Source organism: Pleurodeles waltl, chromosome 5, assembly GCF_031143425.1.
Source record: "Pleurodeles waltl isolate 20211129_DDA chromosome 5, aPleWal1.hap1.20221129, whole genome shotgun sequence".
NCBI classification, from domain to species: domain Eukaryota; kingdom Metazoa; phylum Chordata; class Amphibia; order Caudata; family Salamandridae; genus Pleurodeles; species Pleurodeles waltl.
Genome location: NC_090444.1, coordinates 1,427,161,448 through 1,427,182,781, shown reverse-complemented (window position 1 = coordinate 1,427,182,781; position 21,334 = coordinate 1,427,161,448). Strand labels below are relative to the sequence as shown.

Sequence of the window (21,334 nt, the reverse complement as noted above, 5' to 3'; positions counted from 1 at the left end):
CAAGCGAGATCGCGCTCGTAAATTAGAGAAAAAAAAGTCCACGAGCCCGATGGAAAACAGCGAGCCTCGAATGTTTTTTGTACCTGGTCGCTGCGCTCGAGGAGGGCTAGCCACCGGAAAAGGCATGACATATGCGTGCCTTCGACTAATGAAAGCAGATTTAATTAGGGAAGTCCACAAACCAATAAAAAACACTGACGTGAAGTTGACAGCCCTTTTCTAAATACAAAAGAGTCTCGCTGCGATACGCATGCGCGAGCGCATGCAACGCAGGCTCGACCTTAAAAAGGCTCTGTCTGTGATAAAAAATTGTCCTAACTATAACTGCTTAAGGCTGTGCGGGGGTTTGGGTGGCAATAGGGGGTTGGACTGGCCCTGAAGCCAACTTCTGCTTAAGCCATGCACAGCGTGAGTTTGGGTGGTTATAAGGGCTTGGCTGCAGGGTCTGGCTGCAGGCCAGGTCCTCTGGCCATGCACAGCAGTGATTGGATTAACCTATAGTAATTTAGCAGTTACAGTTTGAGTTATTTCAAATAACTCTAACTCATGCTGTAAGGTAACTATAACTCGTGCCCTCGCCATGCACTGCTAATTACCTCAGATATTACAGCACTCATGCCAACTTCTATAATGTTATTAAAAATATAAATGTAACATTAGCAGTCAAATTATTGAAGAAAAAACTGCATGGCGGGGGCACGAGTTATAGTTCCCTTAAGGCACAAGTTATAGTTACTTGAGATAACCATAGCTATAACTGCTGCATTTCTATGGTTTTGGGCTAGTAGATTTAGAACCTAACTATAACGCCCTGTAACCTTTGGATTTTTTGTTTTTTGTTTTTTTTTAAACAAATTTTTTTTGGTTTTCAACCTCTGCATGGTTTAACAAACATTCTATGGGTTAAGTAGCGCGGCATACATAACAGAAATGTAAACAAGCAATCTAATTTCCAGACCTTTAGGTGTGTCTGAGCATTCTTATATTATTTAACATTGGTGAAGAACAACAAGTTCCTCCTATTCCTCCCCCAACCGCTTCTGTCATTAATTATACGACTTCAGCCATATGGGTTACAATTGTCATGAAGCCTCTCGGGAGTACATCTACTAGAAGGTAGGGCTGACATATGTAGTCTTCTTTACAACAGTACCACTCTATATAAGTCAGATGTGGGGAAGGTGAGGATGAAAACTTCTTGGGTTGGAATTTGTGTAAACCTCAGGCTTTCTACTCTCTCTGCTCACAGCATCTTTTTAGGGATGCTGCTTGCCTCCGTGCAGTTATTCCTGTATTTCATTCTGTGCCCTTTGGCCTGGGGAGGTGACGGTCCCCAGGGCTGCGGGGGGTACACTCTAGTGTGTCCCACTCTAGGGATATTGGCTTTCTTCTATTCCTCGTTATTATTCTCTCCTGAGAGCCAAACTTTCAGCCTGGCTCCCGCGTAATACTTCTTCCCTCCATGAGAGAATAGATGAGGCATGGGGAGACCTTCAGTGCCTCGTCAGCTGTCATTTCGCCAAGAGCATAGCCAGGTCCATGAAGCGTGAAGTTACCTTAGAGCCTCGTGTTTTAGGGTGTAGCTCCAGGAGGAAATAAGCCGGCTTCAGTTCCACTGTCACAGCTGTGCTTTCTATCAAAGTGGCTCCTATTGTGGCCCAGAACTGTGAGAGGACGGACACGTCCAGATCATATGGAGAAGGTCGGCGTCAATGGTATGACACCGTTGTCGTGTGATATATCATATTGAGCCTGTCCGGAGTGAGGTACGCCCGATGAAATTGTATCAGTTTGAATCAAGTGTTGTGGGATACTTTTTTAGCATATTGTAATAGGAAAGCCTACTCTTTGGCAGTAATATCTCTAAATATATCAGTTGCCCACTTAGTTTTCAGTGTATCCAAAGACATGTGTCTCAGATTCCTCTGTATGGCATCTAATAAGACATCTGCTGTGTCTCATTGTGTGAAGAGCCTGAAGGGCTTCATGTGTTACTGGTTCAGTGCCCTGTGGTGCCCAATGATTGCGTAGATAGGACAGTATTTTAGCATGGGTTAAAAAGAGAGTTTCAGACAAAGCATGTACTTGCACAAAGTCTGAGTGTGGCATTAACATGCCATCTTCAAACAAGTCCCCTAGTGTAAGTGGTCCCTGGTGTTCCCAAACTCTGAGCATTGCCACTGTGATAGTTTCTGAGGAGGTAGGGAGCCCGCACAGTGGCATGTTGGGCACGTAGAGGGTTGATGAGGCTGTGTAGCTAGGTTCCTGTAAGTTAACGCCGTACGCAATTTCAAGGTTGCCCTGGGGGGGTAATTTGGGGATCCAGGACAAAGCAATCGATGAATGAAGCCTTTCACCCACAACGCAGCTGTACAATTTATCTCTTCCAGGTTATGGCCGGCTAGCCAGTAGGACAGCCATTGGAGTTGGCACGCTGTACAGTAGGCTTTTAAGTCTGGGGCTCCCAGGCCACCCATGTCTGGGGGTAACTGAAGTTTCTTCAGGCCAACCCACTGGCGACTCCTCCATATTGAATGAATCAGTAAGGAGTTCAATACTCGAAATATGCAAGGTGGTACCATGAGCGGCAGATTCACAAAATGGTATAAGACACAGGGCAGCAGTACCATTTTCCCAGTGCCACCATCCCTGCCACTGAAAGGAGTAGAGGGACCGGAGCTATGTAATCGTCTGGCTTAAATTACCTTCTAGCAAATCCGCTTGGTTCTGGTATATGCGAATTCCAAGATAACGGAAGGATACAGGTGCTATTGCAGTGGTTGTGGGTCCAAATCGGAACGAAGGCTCCGAATAGGTGCCCTGGAAGGAGTATGCATAGGATATATTGGGATTGGGATTGATTTGAAAGCCCTGAAAGAAGTGCAGATTGAGGAAAAAATCTGCGCTGCCTTCTCCATGCCCTGCCGCAAATCTAGTATCCTATCATCTGCGCATAAGGATCAAGCTTGGGTAATGGGATTGAGCAAAATTCCCTGATCACTCACGCTGTGGCAAAGGTGTTGTGCCAGGGGCGCCAATGCCAATACAAGCAAAAGGAGGGGACAGAGGACAACCCTGCCTAGTTCCATGGTATATGGGGTAAGAGGCAGAGATATGCACTCCTGTCTTGGCCCTAGCAGTGTGAGACGTGTATAAGAGCTTCACCCACCATATAAAATCTGGGGGTATGCGATAGGCCTCCAGAGAGGCCAGCATATAGTTCCAGCTGAGAGTGTTGAATGCTTGCTGCATATCTAAGGAAATGCAGCCGGCATGCAGATATTGGATGTAACCTTTGTTTTTTTAAGTGAATTTATGTATGTGCGTGTATGTATATATATATATGTTCGATGGCAGTTGTAGCTGCAGATACACATGCTGTGCATTATCCTGCCATCTAGTGTTGGGCTCGGAGTGTTACAAGTTGTTTTTCTTCAAAGAAGTATTTTCGAGTCATGAGACCGACGGACTCCTCCCTTTCGGCTCCATTGCGCATGGGCGTCGACTCCATCTTAGATTGTTTTCTTTCCGCCATCGGGTTCGGACGTGTTCCTCTTCACTCCGTATTTCGATTCGGGAAAGTTAGTTAGTTATCGGAAAATTCGAAGGTATTGTTCGCGCTCGGTACCGGTTTAGTGTTAGCACATCGACACCGAAAAAAGAAGCGCTCCGGTGGCCCTTCGGGGCTTCCACTCTCCAGCGGGGCCTGGTCGGCCCGACCGCGTCCATCTTCAAACCTCATGGACCGGACCCCCTTCGTTTCTGCCCCAATTACCACGCAAAGTATCCTTATTCAGACCAACACTTGATTTGTAATCTGTGTTTATCTCCGGAACACAGGGAGGATACTTGCGAGGCCTGTCGGTCATTTCGATCCAAGAAAACACTACGGGATCGAAGGGCAAGAAGACTCCAGATGGCGTCGACACCGGCCGAGCACATCGATGTCGAGGAAGAGGAGAGATTCTCCATTTGAGATTCGGACTCGGACGAGTCCGAAAGTGAGCAGCCGAAGACGCAGCAACAAACTGTGAGTAAACCAGCCCCGGCAAAGACTCACTCAAAAATAATAAAGGCCAAGGGGATGCCACCGCCAACAGGCTGTGGCTTAACCCGAAAACACAGTGACCCAACATCGGCACCGATAAAGGCCTCCCAGCAGCCGAAGACATCCGACTCCGGTCGAGATACCGGCTCCGAACCATCTCGGCACCGAGAGTTCGGCACCCCTAAAGTCAAGAAGGTTTCCTCGGAGCCGAAAAAGACTGTACAAAAAACTTTGGTGCCGAAACATGCAGCCTCGGAGCCGAAACCAGGCTCCTATACAGAAGGGCACAGATTTGAACAAGAACTGGGCATGGGAGAGCCAGATCATACCAGAGGAGGCTGCACATACAGAAGGACACGGGGAAAATCCAAACTCTTCCTCCAATAAAAATCAAGTGAAAGCTAGCATTCCAGGAGATGGAAATGCAGCCAAAAGCGAAAGTGGCTAAAGACAAAACACCGCCAAGGTTCTCGCCACAGCAATCTCCATTGCATTCGCCACAACTGTCCCCGGTAGCAACACCCCCAATGATGCAGTCGCCGACACACACTGGGATGACACAAGATGACCCGGATGCATGGGACTTGTATGATGCACCGGTCTCAGACAATAGTCCCGATTGCTACCCGGCAAGGCCGTCACCACCTGAGGACAGCACTGCATATATGCAGGTGGTCTCAAGGGCAGCTACATTCCATAATGTAGCAATGCATGCAGAGCCCATAGAAGACGACTTTTTGTTTAACACCTTGGCATCCACTCACAGCTCATACCAAAGTTTGCCAATGCTACCAGGCATGTTAAAACACGCCAAACAAGTGTTCCAGGACCCAGTAAAAGGCAGAGCCATCACGCCTAGGGTGGAGAAGAAATATAAACCTCCCCCAATGGACCCTGTGTTTATCACACAACAATTAACTCCTGATTTGGTGGTAGTGGGAGCAGCCCGAAAGAGGGCAAACTCCCAATCCTCAGGAGACGCACCATCGCCCGACAAGGAAAGTCGGAAATTCAATGCAGCAAGCAGGAGAGTGGCAGCACAGGCAGCCAATCAATGGCGGATTGCCAATTCTCAGGCTCTACTGGCTCGATATGACAGGGCACATTGGGATGAGATGCAACATCTTATTCAGCACCTACCCAAGGAGTACCAAAAACGTGCCCAACAGGTTGTTGAGGAAGGACAAACTATTTCAAACAACCAAATAAGGTCGGCTATGGACTCAGCAGACACTGTAGCAAGGACAGTGAACACTGCAGTAACCATTCATAGGCACGCATGGTTACAGAGCTCCGGTTTCAAACCAGAAATCCAGCAGGCTGTGCTGAATATGCCGTTCAACCAAGAACAATTGGGCCGGAGGTGGATACGGCAATAGAAAAACTAAAAAAAGACACTGACACGGCCAAAGCCATGGGCGTGCTCTACTCCCCACAGAGCAGAGACATTTTTAGAAAGCCGCACTTTAGAGGGGGGTTTCGTTCCCAAACCACAGAGCCTTCCCCCTCACAAGTCAGACCCACATATCAGGGCCAGTATCAGAGACGACGTTTTTGAGGAACATATAGGAGTGGACAATTCCCAAAGACAAGAGGGAAATTCCAGAGCCCAAAAACCCCACAAACCAAACAATGACTTCAATGTCACAAACCCCCACCACTCAACACCAGTGGGGGGGAGACTTACCGCATATTACCACAACTGGGAAAACATAACTACGGACGCATGGGTCCTAGCCATTATCCAACATGGTTATTGCATCGAATTCCTACAATTGCCACCAGATGTGCCTCCAAGAGCACACAATATGTCCAAACAACACTTAGACCTGTTACAACTAGAAGTCCAAGCATTGTTACAAAAACAAGCAATAGAACTAGTACCCAATCATCAAAAAGGAACAGGTGTCTACTCCCTGTATTTCCTAATTCCAAAGAAAGACAAAACGCTGAGACCCATATTAGACCTCAGAACACTGAATCTTTACATCAAATCAGATCACTTTCACATGGTAACACTTCAAGACGTGATTCCCTTGCTCAAAAAACAGGTCTACATGTCAACATTAGATCTCAAGGATGCATATTTCCACATACCCATACATCCTTCCCACAGGAAATACTTAAGGTTTGTAATCCAAGGCGTGCATCACCAATTCAGAGTGTTACCATTCGGGATAACAACGGCCCCAAGGGTATTCACAAAATGCCTTGCAGTAGTAGCCGCTCACATCAGAAGACAGCACATGCACGTATTCCCTTACTTGGACGATTGGTTAATAAAAACCAGCACCCAACAACACTGTCTTCCACACACACAATACATCATAGAAACCCTACACAAACTAGGGTTCTCTCTAAACTACCAAAAATCACATCTACAACCGTGCCAAATACAACAATACTTAGGAGCAACACTCTATACACAAAGGGCGATTGCCACTCCAAGTCCACAAAGAATACAAGCCTTCGAAAATATAATATTAAACATGTACCCAAACCAGCACTATCAAGTGAGGTTTGTAATGAAACTTCTAGGCATGATGTCTTCATGCATAGCCATTGTCCCAAACGCAAGACTACACATGCGGCCCTTACAACAGCGCCTAGCAACGCAATGGACACAAGCACAGAGTCAACTTCAGGATCTAGTGTTAATAGACCGCCAGACACACTCCTCGCTTCAATGATGGAATCCTTTAAATTTAAACCAAGGGCGGCCATTCCAAGACCCAGTGCCTCAATACGTGATCACAACAGATGCTTCCATGATGGGGTGGGGAGCACACCTCAACCAGCACAGAATACAGGGACAATGGGATGTTCAGCAAAAACAACTGCATATAAATCATTTAGAACTGTTAGCAGTGTTTCTAGCGTTGAAAGCATTTCAACCACTAATAGCCCACAAACACATTCTTGTCAAAACAGACAACATGACAACAATGTATTACCTAAACAAACAGGGAGGGACACACTCATCACAACTGTGTCTCTTACCACAAAAGATTTGGCATTGTGCGATTCACATTCGCCTAATAGCACAATGCATCCCAGGGATTCAAAACCAGTTGGCCGACAATCTCAGTCGAGCTCACCAACAAACACATGAATGGGAAATTCATCCCAAGATACTACAAACTTACTTTCTACGCTGGGGAACACCAGAAATAGACCTATTCGCAACAAAAGAAAACGCAAAATGCCAAGACTTCGCTTCCAGGTATCCACACCCACAGTCCAAGGGCAATGCGTTATAGATGAGTTGGTCAGGGATATTTGCTTACGCTTTTCCCCCTCTCCCACTCCTTCCTTATCTGGTAAACAAATTGAGTCAAAACAGACTCAAACTAATACTAATAGCACCAACCTGGGCTCTCCAACCGTGGTACACAACACTACTAGACCTGTCAGTAGCACCTCATATCAAACTACCAAACAGACCAGATCTGTTAACTCAACACAAACAACAGATCAGACACCCGAATCCAGCATCGCTCAATCTAGCAATATGGCTCCTGAAGTCTTAGAATTTGGACATTTAGACCTTACACAAGAATGTATAGAGGTCATCAAACAAGCTAGAAAACCTACTACAAGACATGTTTACGCAACCAAATGGAAAAGATTTGTTAATTACTGCCATAATAATCAAATTCAACCACTACATGCTTCCGCAAAAAACATTGTAAGCTACTTATTACACTTACAAAAATCGAAACTAGCATTTTCTTCTATTAAAATACATCTCCCAGCAATATCTGCCTATCTGCAGATTACACATTCAGCATCACATTTTAGAATCCCAGTCATCAAAGCATTTATGGAGGGTTTAAAAAGAATCATACCCCCGAGAACACCACCAGTCCCCTCGTGGAACCTCAATATTGTATTAACATGACTCATGGGACCACCATTTGAACCCATGCACTCTTGTGAGATGCAATACTTAACTTGGAAAGTAGCCTTCCTAATAGCTATCACATCTCTTAGAAGAGTAAGTGAAATACAAGCATTTCCTATACGAGAACCCTTTATACAAATACATAAACATAAAGTGGTTCTCCGTACAAATCCCAAATTCTTACCAAAAGTTATATCACCGTTCCACCTAAACCAAACAGTGGAACTCCCAGTCTTTTTTCCACAACCAGACTCAGTAGCCGAAAGAGCCTTACATACGTTAGACATTAAAGGAGCACTAATGTATTACATTGATAGAACAAACCAGTTTCGCAAAACAGAACAATTGTTTGTAGCCTTCCAAAAACCTCATGCAGGAAATCCAATATCCAAACATGGCATTGCCAGATGGATAGTGAAATGTATTCAGACCTGCTATATCAAAGCAAAAAAGAGATCTACCTATTACGCCAAAGGCGCACTCCACTAGGAAGAAAGGCGCCACAATGGCTTTTCTAGGAAATATACCTATGACAGAAATCTGTAAGGCAGCCACATGGTCTACGTCTCATACATTCACAAAACATTACTGTGTAGATGTGTTAACAACACAACAAGCCACAGTAGGACAGGCTGTATTACGAACATTATTTCAGACAACTTCAACTCCTACAGGCTAAGCCACCGCTTTTTGGGGAGATTACTGCTTACTAGTCCATGCACAGCATGTGTATCTGCAGCTACACATGCCATTGAAAGGAAAATATCACTTACCCAGTGTACATCTGTTCGTGGCATGAGACGCTGCAGATTCACATGCGCCCTCCCGCCTCCCCGGGAGCCTGTAGCCGTTATAAGTAGGATAAAACTTGTAAATTTGTAAATATATACTATTTTTTTATATACATTATGTACATACATACTTACTCCATTGCATGGGCACCTTTACTATATACACAACTCCTACCTCACCCTCTGCGGGGAAAACAATCTAAGATGGAGTCAACGCCCATGTGCAATGGAGCCGAAAGGGAGGAGTCTCTCGGTCTCGTGACTCGAAAAGACTTCTTCGAAGAAAAACAACTTGAAACACTCCGAGCCCAACACTAGATGGCAGGATAATGCACAGCATGTGAATCTGCAGCGTCTCATGCCACGAACAGATGTACACTGGGTAAGTGACATTTTCCATATATATATATAATTCAAAACCCAGTGAGAAGTATAATCACCGGACGGCTGCACAATGTCCCAAGGATCCCGTTTAGCTGAGGAGTAGGTCTTCCAGAGAATCTCAAACAGGAATCATTCGTCCGCTGTTTATTGTAATTTGAAAAGATATTTGGATCACAATCAAAATCTCGCTGTCCCGACCAAATGTCTACTCGTTTCGGCAAATGCCTTCAACTGGACATATATATATATATGTATATGTATATAAAATGTATTATACTTACCTCTTAAATTTTTACCATGCATGCCTTTACAACAACATTTTCAAGCTAAAAGCATGTGTTGTAATGACAGTGTTGTAAAGGCATATGTGTGGTAATGGCATGTGTGGTTCCATCTTACAACCTGCCTAGGCTGGTGTTGATACCTCTCTCTTTGGAGCACGATCCCCTAATGGTACATTGGGGTGGTTCCTTCTGGCGTAAGGTGTGTCCTTTTCGGACTCTCAGTCAGAGTTGCTATAAAACCTTCCAAGGAATATGACTGCACAAGTACAAGTCACTCACTGTAGTGTTGCTTGTACTAGTAATCTAAACTATCCTTTACTCCTTACAACTGAACTTCTTTTGTCTAATTGGCCTTTGCCTTTTGATAGCGATTGGTGACTGGATAATGACAGCAGGGAACATGGTTGGGTAGAACTAAGGTTCAATGTGACTGCTTTATTGGGTGAGACTTAACATACTTCTGGAGAAAGCAGGACTGGGAATTACAGGAGTCACTACTGTAAGTAAAATATACTTCATCCTACATTTCTTAGGCACATGTGTGACTTTTTACACCAATTATACTCATGGTGCACTTTTGAGCCACCATTTTGGTTTCTTCATTTTGTCAGTTTAGTCTGCTTAATCTGGTTTTCTCTGCTCTCCTATGTACTTCGCTCCTGAAACACTTAACTTGGCTTTGCAGTGTTTCAAGCTCCCCTAGCATCCATTGATAGATGAAAGTGGAGGCTTTTACAAGATGGAGACGCAGCTTTTGGTTTTGTTAGCTTCAGTACTTTTCATGTCTGAATTTGAGCCTGAGTGTTGTCCATGCTCTGCACTAATAGGCAGTGTGACGCTCAAATTAAATACTGGTGAGATGAGAAGGAAAGCAGAAGCTGAGATGGAGGTATAGGTTAAGTCAACTTTACTCCACAGTTTAGTACGCCTAGCCTTTACTTCTCAGCCATTAATCTGCATGTGCCTTTACTTCTCATGCCTTTACACCACAAGTTTTTTTAGCATAAAGGGTTGGATGAGGTAAAGGGGAGGGGCTGCATATTGTTCTAAATGTTAAAATGATTAGGTTATAGACAATCTGTAGTATATTTTAACAGCATATTTGATTTTGTTAAGTTTTCCCCTGTCTTCCAATTCATTTGTTACATTTGTGGTACTTTGCTTGTTTTTTGATAATGACTTTTATTTATTAACTGTTCTCTTTTTTCCAGGGTAACAGTTTTGTTATTCCCGAGTCCTTCTTGCAACACGCCTACAATTTTCACTATACTTTATGTGCTAGTTTGCTGCTAGCATTCAAGGGTCTCTATGGTTATTTCATCATGCTAACAAAGGAGCTTCCTTCTTCTCGCAGGATCGAGCTGGGTATGTTAAGCTTAAGCTTTTCTTTGTCACAATCAAGAAAACATTTCTTACTACATACTACCCTTCGGACACACAAAGTTAGGCCAATACAAATAACAACCAATCTAGCTTAACCTTTTTATCACAAATCTGTTACCTTGATGGCATGGTACAGTCGGGGTAGTCAATCACTTGTATGTTTGATAGAGTGGCTGATAAAGTATTTCTATCAATAAACATTCATAAGTTGGAAGTACAAACGATATGAGTTGAAGTATCAACAATCTTCATGTAAAGGAGTATTTTGTGAGATCACTGAGATGACTGGTAGAAGCAGAAAAAGAAATGGTATGTGTATGGTCCTTAAATCCCAGAATGTGTGTAGCTTCCCATATTCTTTCATATGTGTGCATAACATGACCGGCTTTGTTTTTTGTCAGTAGGGGCAAAACGCTGGCAAAATCAGTTGAACTGATGGCAAGCAGGGTCTAGTAAGTGAAAGGAATCAAAATTGTTGAGACCAAATCTGAAAATCGATCCATATTTACATTAATAATATGCAGGATCAGCTGATGCTCATAAATAGGCAAATGTTTTAAACCTGTGGAAGAATAGACAGTTGTGTTTGTTGGAAATAAATGAGACTTTAGTATCCCATTACACTGTTGGCAGTTTAAATGTAAAACAATCATTGGCTAAGACAACTGGTCCAGCATTGGTTACCAGCATTTTAACTTTGTCGATTATTGTTTTGTTTTTTTGCAAAAGTTTAATGTTACGGACCCTGCTAGGTCATAGAAAAGCAAAAAAATACTTACACATTGCTATAGTAGTCCCTTTCACCTTAAGGGAACTACTTTATATATGGATGTTATATTTGTACAAGGACAGAATACTGTCACTCACATTGACGTTAGCCAGTGGCTGAAATCTGTTGACCCGTGCTGTATTGGGATGCAAAAAATGAGTATGGCACAATAACAGGCCAGTGGATGAAGACGGCTGGCTCAACACTCCTATAAGTAAGAATATTTTACATAGCTTTTTAGTAAAATCATAAGGTATTGGCTAGTGCCAGGCCTCAAAACATTGAGAGGTCCCGGTAGATCCTGGCACAGACCACTGGTAGAATCCACTACCTGTCTACCTCGTGTTGTGCACGAATGATTGTTTTGGTCATTGCTTTCCCTTTGGTATAATTTGTTTACTTCAAGTCTAAGCCCATTAAGTATGTGTTAAATAGGCACAGTATGCCTTGATGATTGTCTCTCAAGGTGCCTGAGTGCAGTGTGGGACACACCATTCTGTTTAAAGTCCGCAAACAGAAAGATATATGTTTCCACCTGCATCTTAAAAGATACAAATTTAAGCAGAATTGAAGACTACTGGTTAAGGTTTCTTTGTATAAGAACACTCCCAAAACCATGTTAAAATGACTACAGGAGAAGCACATTTTAATTAAAGGTGTTTTGGTAAGGTGTTGCAGTGTATAATATAACTTTCTCTATTTACTCTTGCTAGCACATTACAGACTGGTACTGTGACATGTACATAGCTGCGCACCACTGCCCTTTTGCTTTCTAAGTTATTTAAAAAGACATTTTCAGTGAGAAGCAACCATATTTTAATTTTAACATTAGGAATCAAGTGCTTGCCATGAGTTTTAGCCTAGGACTGCCAACTTTCAATAATAGTCTCCGTGTCAAAGAGCAGCTTGATACTTATTTCTGCTAGAAGAGATGAATGTTAACACCCTTAAGCGGAATTAGAGAATTAGAACAGATACTGGAACAGTCACTCAGTTGTAGGCTTCTGTGGTGCAGAAAACAGTGGCTGGGATCAATCTGCAAATACGGCCCTTGAATAAGTGGGGCTCCACCCCAGCGCTCCAGGTGCAATGTCACGGAAAGAAAGGCCTTGGTTTTGACGATGAAGCCCGAAGGGAGGATGCGATTTCTTCTCTGCCTTCTCTGTCTTCTTGACAAGAGTGGAGAAACCTGGGAGTATACTATTGTGCCCATAATAGTCATATTACATCCCTTAGACTATAAGAATAAAACGTTACTATCCACGTAGCATGCATCACTACACAAAACTAGTAAATATATAACTATAACATGTATTTGATTAGCTTTACTATCGAGTGATTGTTGATGCCATTTTATCTTAAATTAAATATGGGGAGCAAGCAAAATGTACAGCAGCAAGAAGTAACTAATAATCTTTTGCGTGCTGTCTTTTCACAAATAAAAACATTATTCTTGTCTTTTGTTTCGAGTCATTTAAGTTAAAAGAGGTTTAATCGCTGAAAAAAAGCCCTCAAATGCTGCTCCTTCTATTTTGGGGTGAACACCCTTGAAAAATGCTTCTTGGGGCGTTTCCTCGTTTTCCTACCTCCCGTCTCGGGTGAGAAGACAACCAGCAGACTTTACCGTCGTCACGCAATCATAGAAATTGAATCAAAACTGAAAGTGAAATGTAGCCACATAAAAAATTATTTCTTAACTCTTTCACTTTCTTAAACGCGCACCAGATAATGTATGCTTTACATATCATGAGAATGTTGCCTTTCATTTTAATTGCAATTCGGGTTTATGTATAATTTGTTGGTAACTTCCATTTTCTGTTTGTTCTCCCTATGTCGATGGTTTTTGTGCTTTTATGAATTGCCCATTAATCGATTGTGATTTTGTTTTTTTTAAGGTTGTGCATGATAATACTGAGGGGAAACTTTGTGTGGCTTAATTGACTAATGCTGTGATGCAGATAATAACGTTACTAATATACTTTTTTTTTTTTTACTAAGACAATTGCAAGAAGCAAAGACTATTGTAATCACCCACGTTTAACTGCAAAGTCAACGATAGTTATTTGCACCACAGCACCTTCAATATATTTATCATTCTGCAACACTTTTCTTAAGTTTGCAACATGGTTATGTAACAGTTGTGTAATATTTCTTCGTTTTTCTTTTTTTTACTTCTGTTGCTTGAGCTATTCATTTATTGTTTCTGCTTCTCTCACTTTTATGATGTACATTTATTATTTGAAGCTACAATTGTGATTCGCCATCTTATTTTTGGGAAAAAATGGAATGGACAGCTAATTTCTGAAATATTTGTGCGGTACGGTGCACGGTTTGATATTATATCCACGAGGCTTGTCATACTCCATAAATTATATGTATATATAAATAAATATATATAAATTCCGAAAGCAAAAGTTGCCCGAAGCTTGTTTGAGCGCTGTAGACAGCCTAAATGTACATCATTAACATACTTCTAATAAATCCTGCAAACTTTTTAAGCTTCTGCCTCAAATTATCTATATATTTCCACTAGCTTTTAAATTATTTCTCAGCTTTCTTACTAACTATAAGCCAAGTAATAAAGCACAAATATCTGAGGAGTGTAGTAATTAGTACATATGTGCAATCCTTATAACTAGCCAAGTCCAGCATGCAGGCCCTTTATGAACGCCTTCTCAGAAGAAAGTACCTCGGAACCCCAAGAGTCGCCAGTCTAGGTATGTTATAAAAGTAGGCTATGTTATTCTGTAGTTATTTTTTGAAGAGAATATTGTTTTTCCTATGCAAGCGTCTTAATAGAAAAATGTCAATTCTGCTTGAGCCCAGACATGGATATGGCTCAGTATTTCCAGAAAGAGATCCTCTCAAGAAGCAGTGCTGGTTTGTCTAGGAGTTCAATTAACAACTGTCACCCGTGAATTTTTCTGCAAACTGTCTTACTGTGCTTTGTAATCTGACTTGTTTTACTTAGAAATGCTTCATGGTGATGATATTGATGGGCCAAATAAATGCTGGTATATCTGACTAATTGTTGGTTGAAAAGGATACACTTGGGGATAATTTGTGGTTTCAATAAAAAACTTGTGCAGGTTAAAAATGTTATTCAGATTATGGGCACTCACTCACTCATGAACTGCACTACATCAGGTTTTCAGCATAATCCATAAATACATAATGACCCGTAGTCTCATGATTATTAAATCAGGAAATCCTGAATGCCTGACTGGGGTTGGACGTCCAAGATTATCAGTGAGTATCCATGTTATTGCACATATATATCTGATAGAGACTTCTAGCAGAAGATTCCTCATCTTTAGAATTTCCTGGTGTTAACTTGTAATCTTGAACTTTTGCAGAGCAATCAATACCCTTGAGCGCGCCATTGGGTGGCATCATTCGTATCCGCGTGGCGTCATCGGCATCATTGGAGCTGTCTGTGACGTCATGGTCGTCTATAAAGGCACCGCCCATGCGCACGTACTTCAGTTCTTTTCCGTCCACGCCAGTTAAAGCTCAAATCTGGAATCAAGTTACCCTCTGTCTTTTCTGACAGGCCTTTTTCGACCTTTTTGTCAAGACTTTTTTGCTTCTGTGCAGGATGGCTTCCAGGAAGATGGGGTTCAAGCCATGTGGCGCCTGCCACCGCGCCATGTCGGTGACTGACCAAGTATGTCTCTGGTGCCTAGACCGAGACCAAGCCTCGAAGGTGTGTTCCGACTGCCGGGCCATGGCTCCGAAAGCTTTGAGGTAGCGGTCCCTGAAGCTCATGGCAGCCCAGCAGTCAACATGGGCTGGCACGACTCCTGGGAGGTCGCAGTCCCAGTTGAGGAGGTGGTCATGGGACCGCTCCAGGACACCTAAGTCCTTTTCATCCCATTCGAGGTCCTCCGAGCACTTGGGTAAGAGACACAAAAAGAAGAAGAAGTCCCAAGACGACTTTGACTTCACCTCGTCCGTTGACTGACAAGACGAGTCAGGAACTTCGATGTTCCAGGCATGGTTCTGCTGAACCGGTCACAGGGCTGACCCTTTCTGTGAGCCGGAGCAACCCCTGCTGAGCTCAAAGAATTTTACGAGGCCATGTGTCTCGTATTTGGGTGGGCTGGTTCTGCTGGAGCTCCTTTGGGCCCCGCGGGGTTGGCACGGGTCCCATCAGGTTACATGCTGGTGGCTTCAGCGCTGATTGTGTCTCTTGGATCTGATATCCGCTCTGGAATGACGCTGGGTCTGCACAGTCGACCTCTGGCGTCGCTCCTGACATCAACACCCCCGGTGACGCAAGCCCCATTCTAATAACCGATGATCCGGAGCCAGAACAGTTTTGCACACCGACACCCATAGGTGCCAGATCATTGCCTGAGCATTTGTACGGACAGCCAGATACTGGTGAGGGAAGGGAGGTTTATCATGACCTTCTAGATTCCCAGTTAGAGCATATAGACAGGTATGAGGAACAAGGAGAGGCCAGTAGACTGAACACCTCTCCAGATACTGGCATGCTGTCACTTCCTACTGTGGGTACGGAGGAGGGTGCATTGTATGCAGTGGTGGAACTCAGGACAGTTGAGGTCTGGACCTTGAGCTCCCCATAGAGCAGGTCAAGACTAACATCTTGATGGAGGTGCTTCAGCCAGAGGCTTTGTCATCGGAACCCGAGAGGTTGGACCAATTGGGAAAAAATATGTTTTCTTCCTCCAGCCTGTCATTGAGGTCGGTTAACACCCCATGCCTTTTGGGGCCACTTTCCCTTACACTATGGAATATGGTGGCGCAGGTGCTGTCTCAGGTCCCTGAGGACATGCGGGCCACTCTCTCACATACAGTTAAAGATGGGAGAAATGCAGCCAAGTTTACCATCAGGTGTGGTTTGGACACAATGGAACTGCTGGGCAGGGCAATTTTCTCGACAGTGGCCCTTCAGTGCCGCGCCTGGCTATGTCCTGTGGCATTTTGGGGGATGTCCAGGCAAAGCTTATGGACATGCCCTTCGTTGGGACCTGCTTTTTTGGGGAAAAGGCAGGCTCGGCACTGGAGCGCTTCAAGGCCTCCCGGGCTACAGCCAAGTCCTTGGGCCTCTCGGCGACCCCTTGCCAACGGTCTGTCTATCTCCCCTTTCAAGGCTTCGGAAGGGGCGGGATACCACGCCATCCACAGACCAGCCACAATCCTCCTCCAGGTCAGCATCCTGTGCGGGGATGAGGGCATGGAGCCTTCAGACCCAGAGGCCTGGCCAGAAGCCGTCCACCACCCAGCCCCCCAGATCCCCACCTCACGGCTTCCAAGCCCTCCTAATATGATTCTGCAAGACCATGCCCGTCCAGTTGGAGGGAGGATTTAATTTAATCTCCCTCACTGGTGGTCCATCACATCCGACAAATGGGTCTTACAGATCATACAGAAGGGCTACTCCCTCCCCTTCCAGTCTTTTCCTCCCCCAATGCCTCCCTCAAATGAACAGCTGATGGAGGATCACTTGATTTTGCTCCGGTACGGAAGTTACGGCTCTCTTGGCCAAGGGAGCCATAGAAAGGGTCCCAATATCAGAATTAGGCACTGGTTGTTATTTTGCTACTTTCTGATACCTAAGAAGGACAAGGGCCTTCGCCCTATTCTGGATTTGCGGTACGTCACTCTCTTCCTCAAAAAGGAGAAATTCCAAATGCTCACTCTGGCTCAAGTCTTGTCTGCCCTAGACCAAGGAGACTGGATGGTATTGTTGATCTTTCAGGATGTGTATTTCCACATCCCCATCCTGCCTGCCTACAGGTGCTAATTCCTTCAAGGTAGGCCACAAGCACTTTCAGTTTACTGTGCTACCCTTTGGCATTACCAGTGCCCCTTTGGTGTTAACCAAGGTGATGGCAGTGGTCGCAGTTTATCTGTGCAAGCTAGGGGTTTCAGTCTTCCCCTACCTCGACGACTGGCTATTGAAGGCTCCGTCGCCCCAGGCAGTCATCACCCACCTTCAGACTAAGACAAATCTCCTGCATTCGCTGGGGTTCAGTATAACCGTGCCAAAGTCACAACTGACTCCCTCTCAGACGCTCCCTTTCATCGGAGCTGTTCTGGACACAGTACAGTTTCTGGCCTATCCTGTTGAGCAGCAAATCTAGGATATTCGGGCTAGGAGTCTGATGTTTCGGCTTCTGTCCTGGATTCCGATGAGACTGCCTCTGAGGATGCTGGGCCTCATGGCCTCCTGAATCCTGTTAGTAAATTAAAACATGCAAGATGGTTCTGCAGTGGGATCTGACATTCCAGTCGGCACAGCATCAGGGAAATCTCAACGACATGGTTCAAATCTCGGTGGGAACTGTGAAAGATCTTCAGTGGTGGTTAGTCAGCTGCGATTGGGTCAGACCCAACCGCCAGATGGCTTGGGTATCTCTATTCTAAAGCTAAAGAATCTGCAGCTAGAAGTCTCTATCAGATGAACGAGTTACTTACCTTTGGTAATGCATTACCTGGTAGAGACTATCTAGCTGCAGATTCCTTACACACACCCATGCCTCCTCGCTTTGCGGACATGTCTTCTAGGAGCAGAAATTGTCCCCTTCGGGGCTCTAGTTTTTTTGGCACAGACAACCTGTTAGTTCTTTCCATGGCTCCGGCTTCTGGTGTGAAAGTTTGTGCAAAAAAAACTGACGTAAGTGCGCCTGGGTGGTGCCTTTATAGGCGACTGTGACCTCACAGATGGCTCCAACGACATCGATGACGCCAAACGACACCACCCGACGGTGCGCTCAAGGGTATAGCTCTGCAAAAGTTCAAAATTCCAAGCTGACGCCAGGAGATTCTAAGGGTAAGGAATCTGTAGCTAGATAGAGTCTCTACCAGAAAGTGTATTATCAAAGGTAAGTAACTTGTTTGTTTGAGTCCACCCCAGCTCCAATTTCTGAAATCACTTCTTTGAGTGTTGACAAGACGAGAAACTGAGCTTTAGCGAGTTAAACGTTAGTGGCTAACCCACCCTCAATTATATACCATGTGTGTATCACTTTTTATTTATTTAATTTTTGCCACCATTTAGGCCTACAGCCAATGCTAGCAGTGAACATGTGTTTTTTAATTGTATGGTGGCTCATCTAGTTCAGCCTGCTGGAGTGCGGACAACAGGGCAGCATCATTCCTCTCAAGAACCTATGCATTAGAACAGGAGGAGTGTTCAGTACAAAGTGAGATAATAATCACAAAAGGCATTGTTAATATCAGCCTGTGTGACTACCAGTGAGCCATCGCCCCATCTGATGGCTCCGATAGAAGTACGCTGTTGTCCTCCTTAACCAGTTGCTCCAACATCCTCTCCAGCTGGTCTCCTTCAGCATGTAGCATGGTCAGGCGATGCTTGTAGGCATGTCTTTCCAAGCATATTAATGCCTCCTTGTACTATTTATGCAGTTTCTGGAGCATTTTAATCTCCGCGGTGTGATTAGCCAACTCCGTCTCAAGAGGGTGTAGCTCCCTCTCAAGTGCTATCAGTTGCTTTTGCAGGGCTGATTGTACCCCCCCTTCCCCAATGTGGTGGTTGTGTGATGACCACTTTGTATACATCCCATTCCAGATCCCTGGATGGGGTGGTTCCTGTATTGAGGTCGAAGTGTTGAGTGATGCACTTAGACAGATCTTCCCTGAATGGGTGATTGGCAGTGCTTCAGTCTGCTGCCGTCATTTGAGTATCCTCAGGCATGGTCTGCCCCACTATATGGGTAATTGCAATGGACAGTGGTCTGACAGATTGCAGGCCAGGTACTCCAAACGGATAACCTGCTCCCCCAGTTGGTCGGTACATAAGATGAGATCTAGTCTAGGGTGAATATCATGGTCCGGGGAGTAAAACGAATAGTCATGGTCCACTGGATGCCCCAGTCATCACACATCATATAATCGTCTTTGGGTCAGCCTTTTGTGGAAGTGTTGTGCCATTCTGATACATGACAGGGAAAGAACTATCACAATGCACATCTGGCACAAAGTTAGTCTGCACACCGGACACCCAGCAAGTTGGGGGCAGGGGATCACAAAAAAGTGCACGAATATGTGCATCAAGGATGTCTGACTGATTAGGGTTGAATGCATACACCCCCACTAAGGTCAACCAGGCCCCAACCATGTGCCCTTCCATTATCATATATCATCCTCTGGCACCGTGCATATGCAAGGAGGTGCCATAGACCTATCCCCAGCACTATGTTAGGACCTTGTTAAGTTCTGTGAGCATTAGGTGCGTTTCTTGCAACATTGCAATGTGTGCATGGCAGCACTTGAGGTAGGCATGAATCCAATATCGTTTATCACTTTCCATTTTATCACATTGTACTGTGGGTTAAGACTAGGCCTGTGACATAGTTTGTGTTCCAGTAATTGGGCCGTTGCCCCAGTCCCCCATGCATGCCATGCCCAGCGTTAGTCACTCTTGCTTGCCACAGCCATCCCCACCACTGAGATGCACAGGAGAATCGGCTAGTAGTGTGGAAAGACTCTATGAAAACAATCACAGAAAATTAAAAAAAAAAAAAAAATAACAACTGTTCCTCGCCAGGTCAGGTGACATTCAAGGCCTGGGCCATACACATGCAACAGACAACTAATAATTGAATAACCTGACCACTGGGTGAAACATGTCTACTTTGGAGTCTCTGTTGGGCATGGAAGATCTAGTATCCACTTTCTCATTAGTGTGGGCCCGACTCAGAGTGCCTGCCATCCAGCCCACAAGGATCACAGGGGCTTACTTTGGTGATACGCAACCCTGCCTGTGCTCCATCCCTGCGGGTATGTGACCTTTGGACCCAGGTGGGCCTGCACAGCAAGTCATCCGCTGCCTGTTGCATGAGTTTTGAGCCCAGGAAGAGTGCCAGTGGTCGAGGTCACAGAGCCACTCATGCTCATGTCAGAGTCAGAGTCCGAGGCCTGCCCAGATCACAGAAGAGCAAAGGGATTCATGCTTGCTGGGAGGCCTCTTTCGTCGCCCACGCCGTTCCGCCGCTGCCCAGTCTCAAAAGGAGCACGTTTTAACATTCTTGCGTTTCCCTCACCTAGGCCGGGGCACCAGCCATTTGCTGACTTTTCAGAGGATGTTGGAGCCAAGTCCACACATCCTCCGGGGTGGAGAAGAAATGACACGTCTCTCCATAGTGCCAGGGGCCCCTCGTCTGAAACTGCTGCAACACCAGGTCATGGTCCTGATAGTTAAGAAGTCAGGCAATGAGGGGCCGTGGTGGGGCTCTCGCGGGTAACGGCTTGCTAGGTATTTGATGTGCCCGCTCCACTGAGAAGAGATTCAGTATTCTATTCACTAGTACTGTATCCATCAGTCAGGTTTCAATGAAGAGCTCTACACTAGGGCCTCCTGACCTTTCAGGAAATCCCAACAGGTGGACGTTTTTGTGCCTCAAGCATCCTTTGGCATCCTCTCCTCTGTGGTGGAGGAGGGCCACCTCCTCGCTCATGACCTTTAGTTGTGCCTGTAGCTCCTTTACCATAGGTCATCTGGTGGCTAAGGCCCACTGTACATTGTCTACCTGGTCTGCCAGCTTTCGATGATCTTTCCTTAGTAGGTGCACATCTAGGGAGATGGTGTTGATTTTGGCCTCCAGTGCTGTTTTAGTGTCAACAATCGTGTTAAGTACTTTCTCAGATAGGGCAGAGTGTTTGTGAAGAGTGGCTTCAAGTTGACTCATGGTGTTTAAGGCTCCATCTGTGGGAATAGAGGGTTGGGCAGGATCACTGGGTCCTTTGTCAGACTCTTAGTAATTTTAAGCTTCACCATCA

The 21,334-nt window shown here is 44.8% G+C and overlaps 1 protein-coding gene across 6 annotated transcripts in view; it reads left to right on the top strand.

Moving 5' to 3' along the window:
- Positions 1 to 21,334, top strand: part of FAM135A (family with sequence similarity 135 member A) — an 863,965-nt gene that overhangs the window by 411,803 nt on the left and 430,828 nt on the right. For 4 of the 6 annotated variants that reach the window (XM_069235714.1, XM_069235716.1, XM_069235719.1 and 1 more), the window contains exons 9-10: positions 10,623 to 10,776; positions 14,203 to 14,280. In XM_069235714.1, coding sequence (XP_069091815.1) covers positions 10,623 to 10,776; positions 14,203 to 14,280 — 232 coding nt within the window. The remainder of the gene's footprint in view (positions 1 to 10,622; positions 10,777 to 14,202; positions 14,281 to 21,334) is intronic. The other 2 variants (XM_069235715.1, XM_069235717.1) reach the window with 1 other exon arrangement.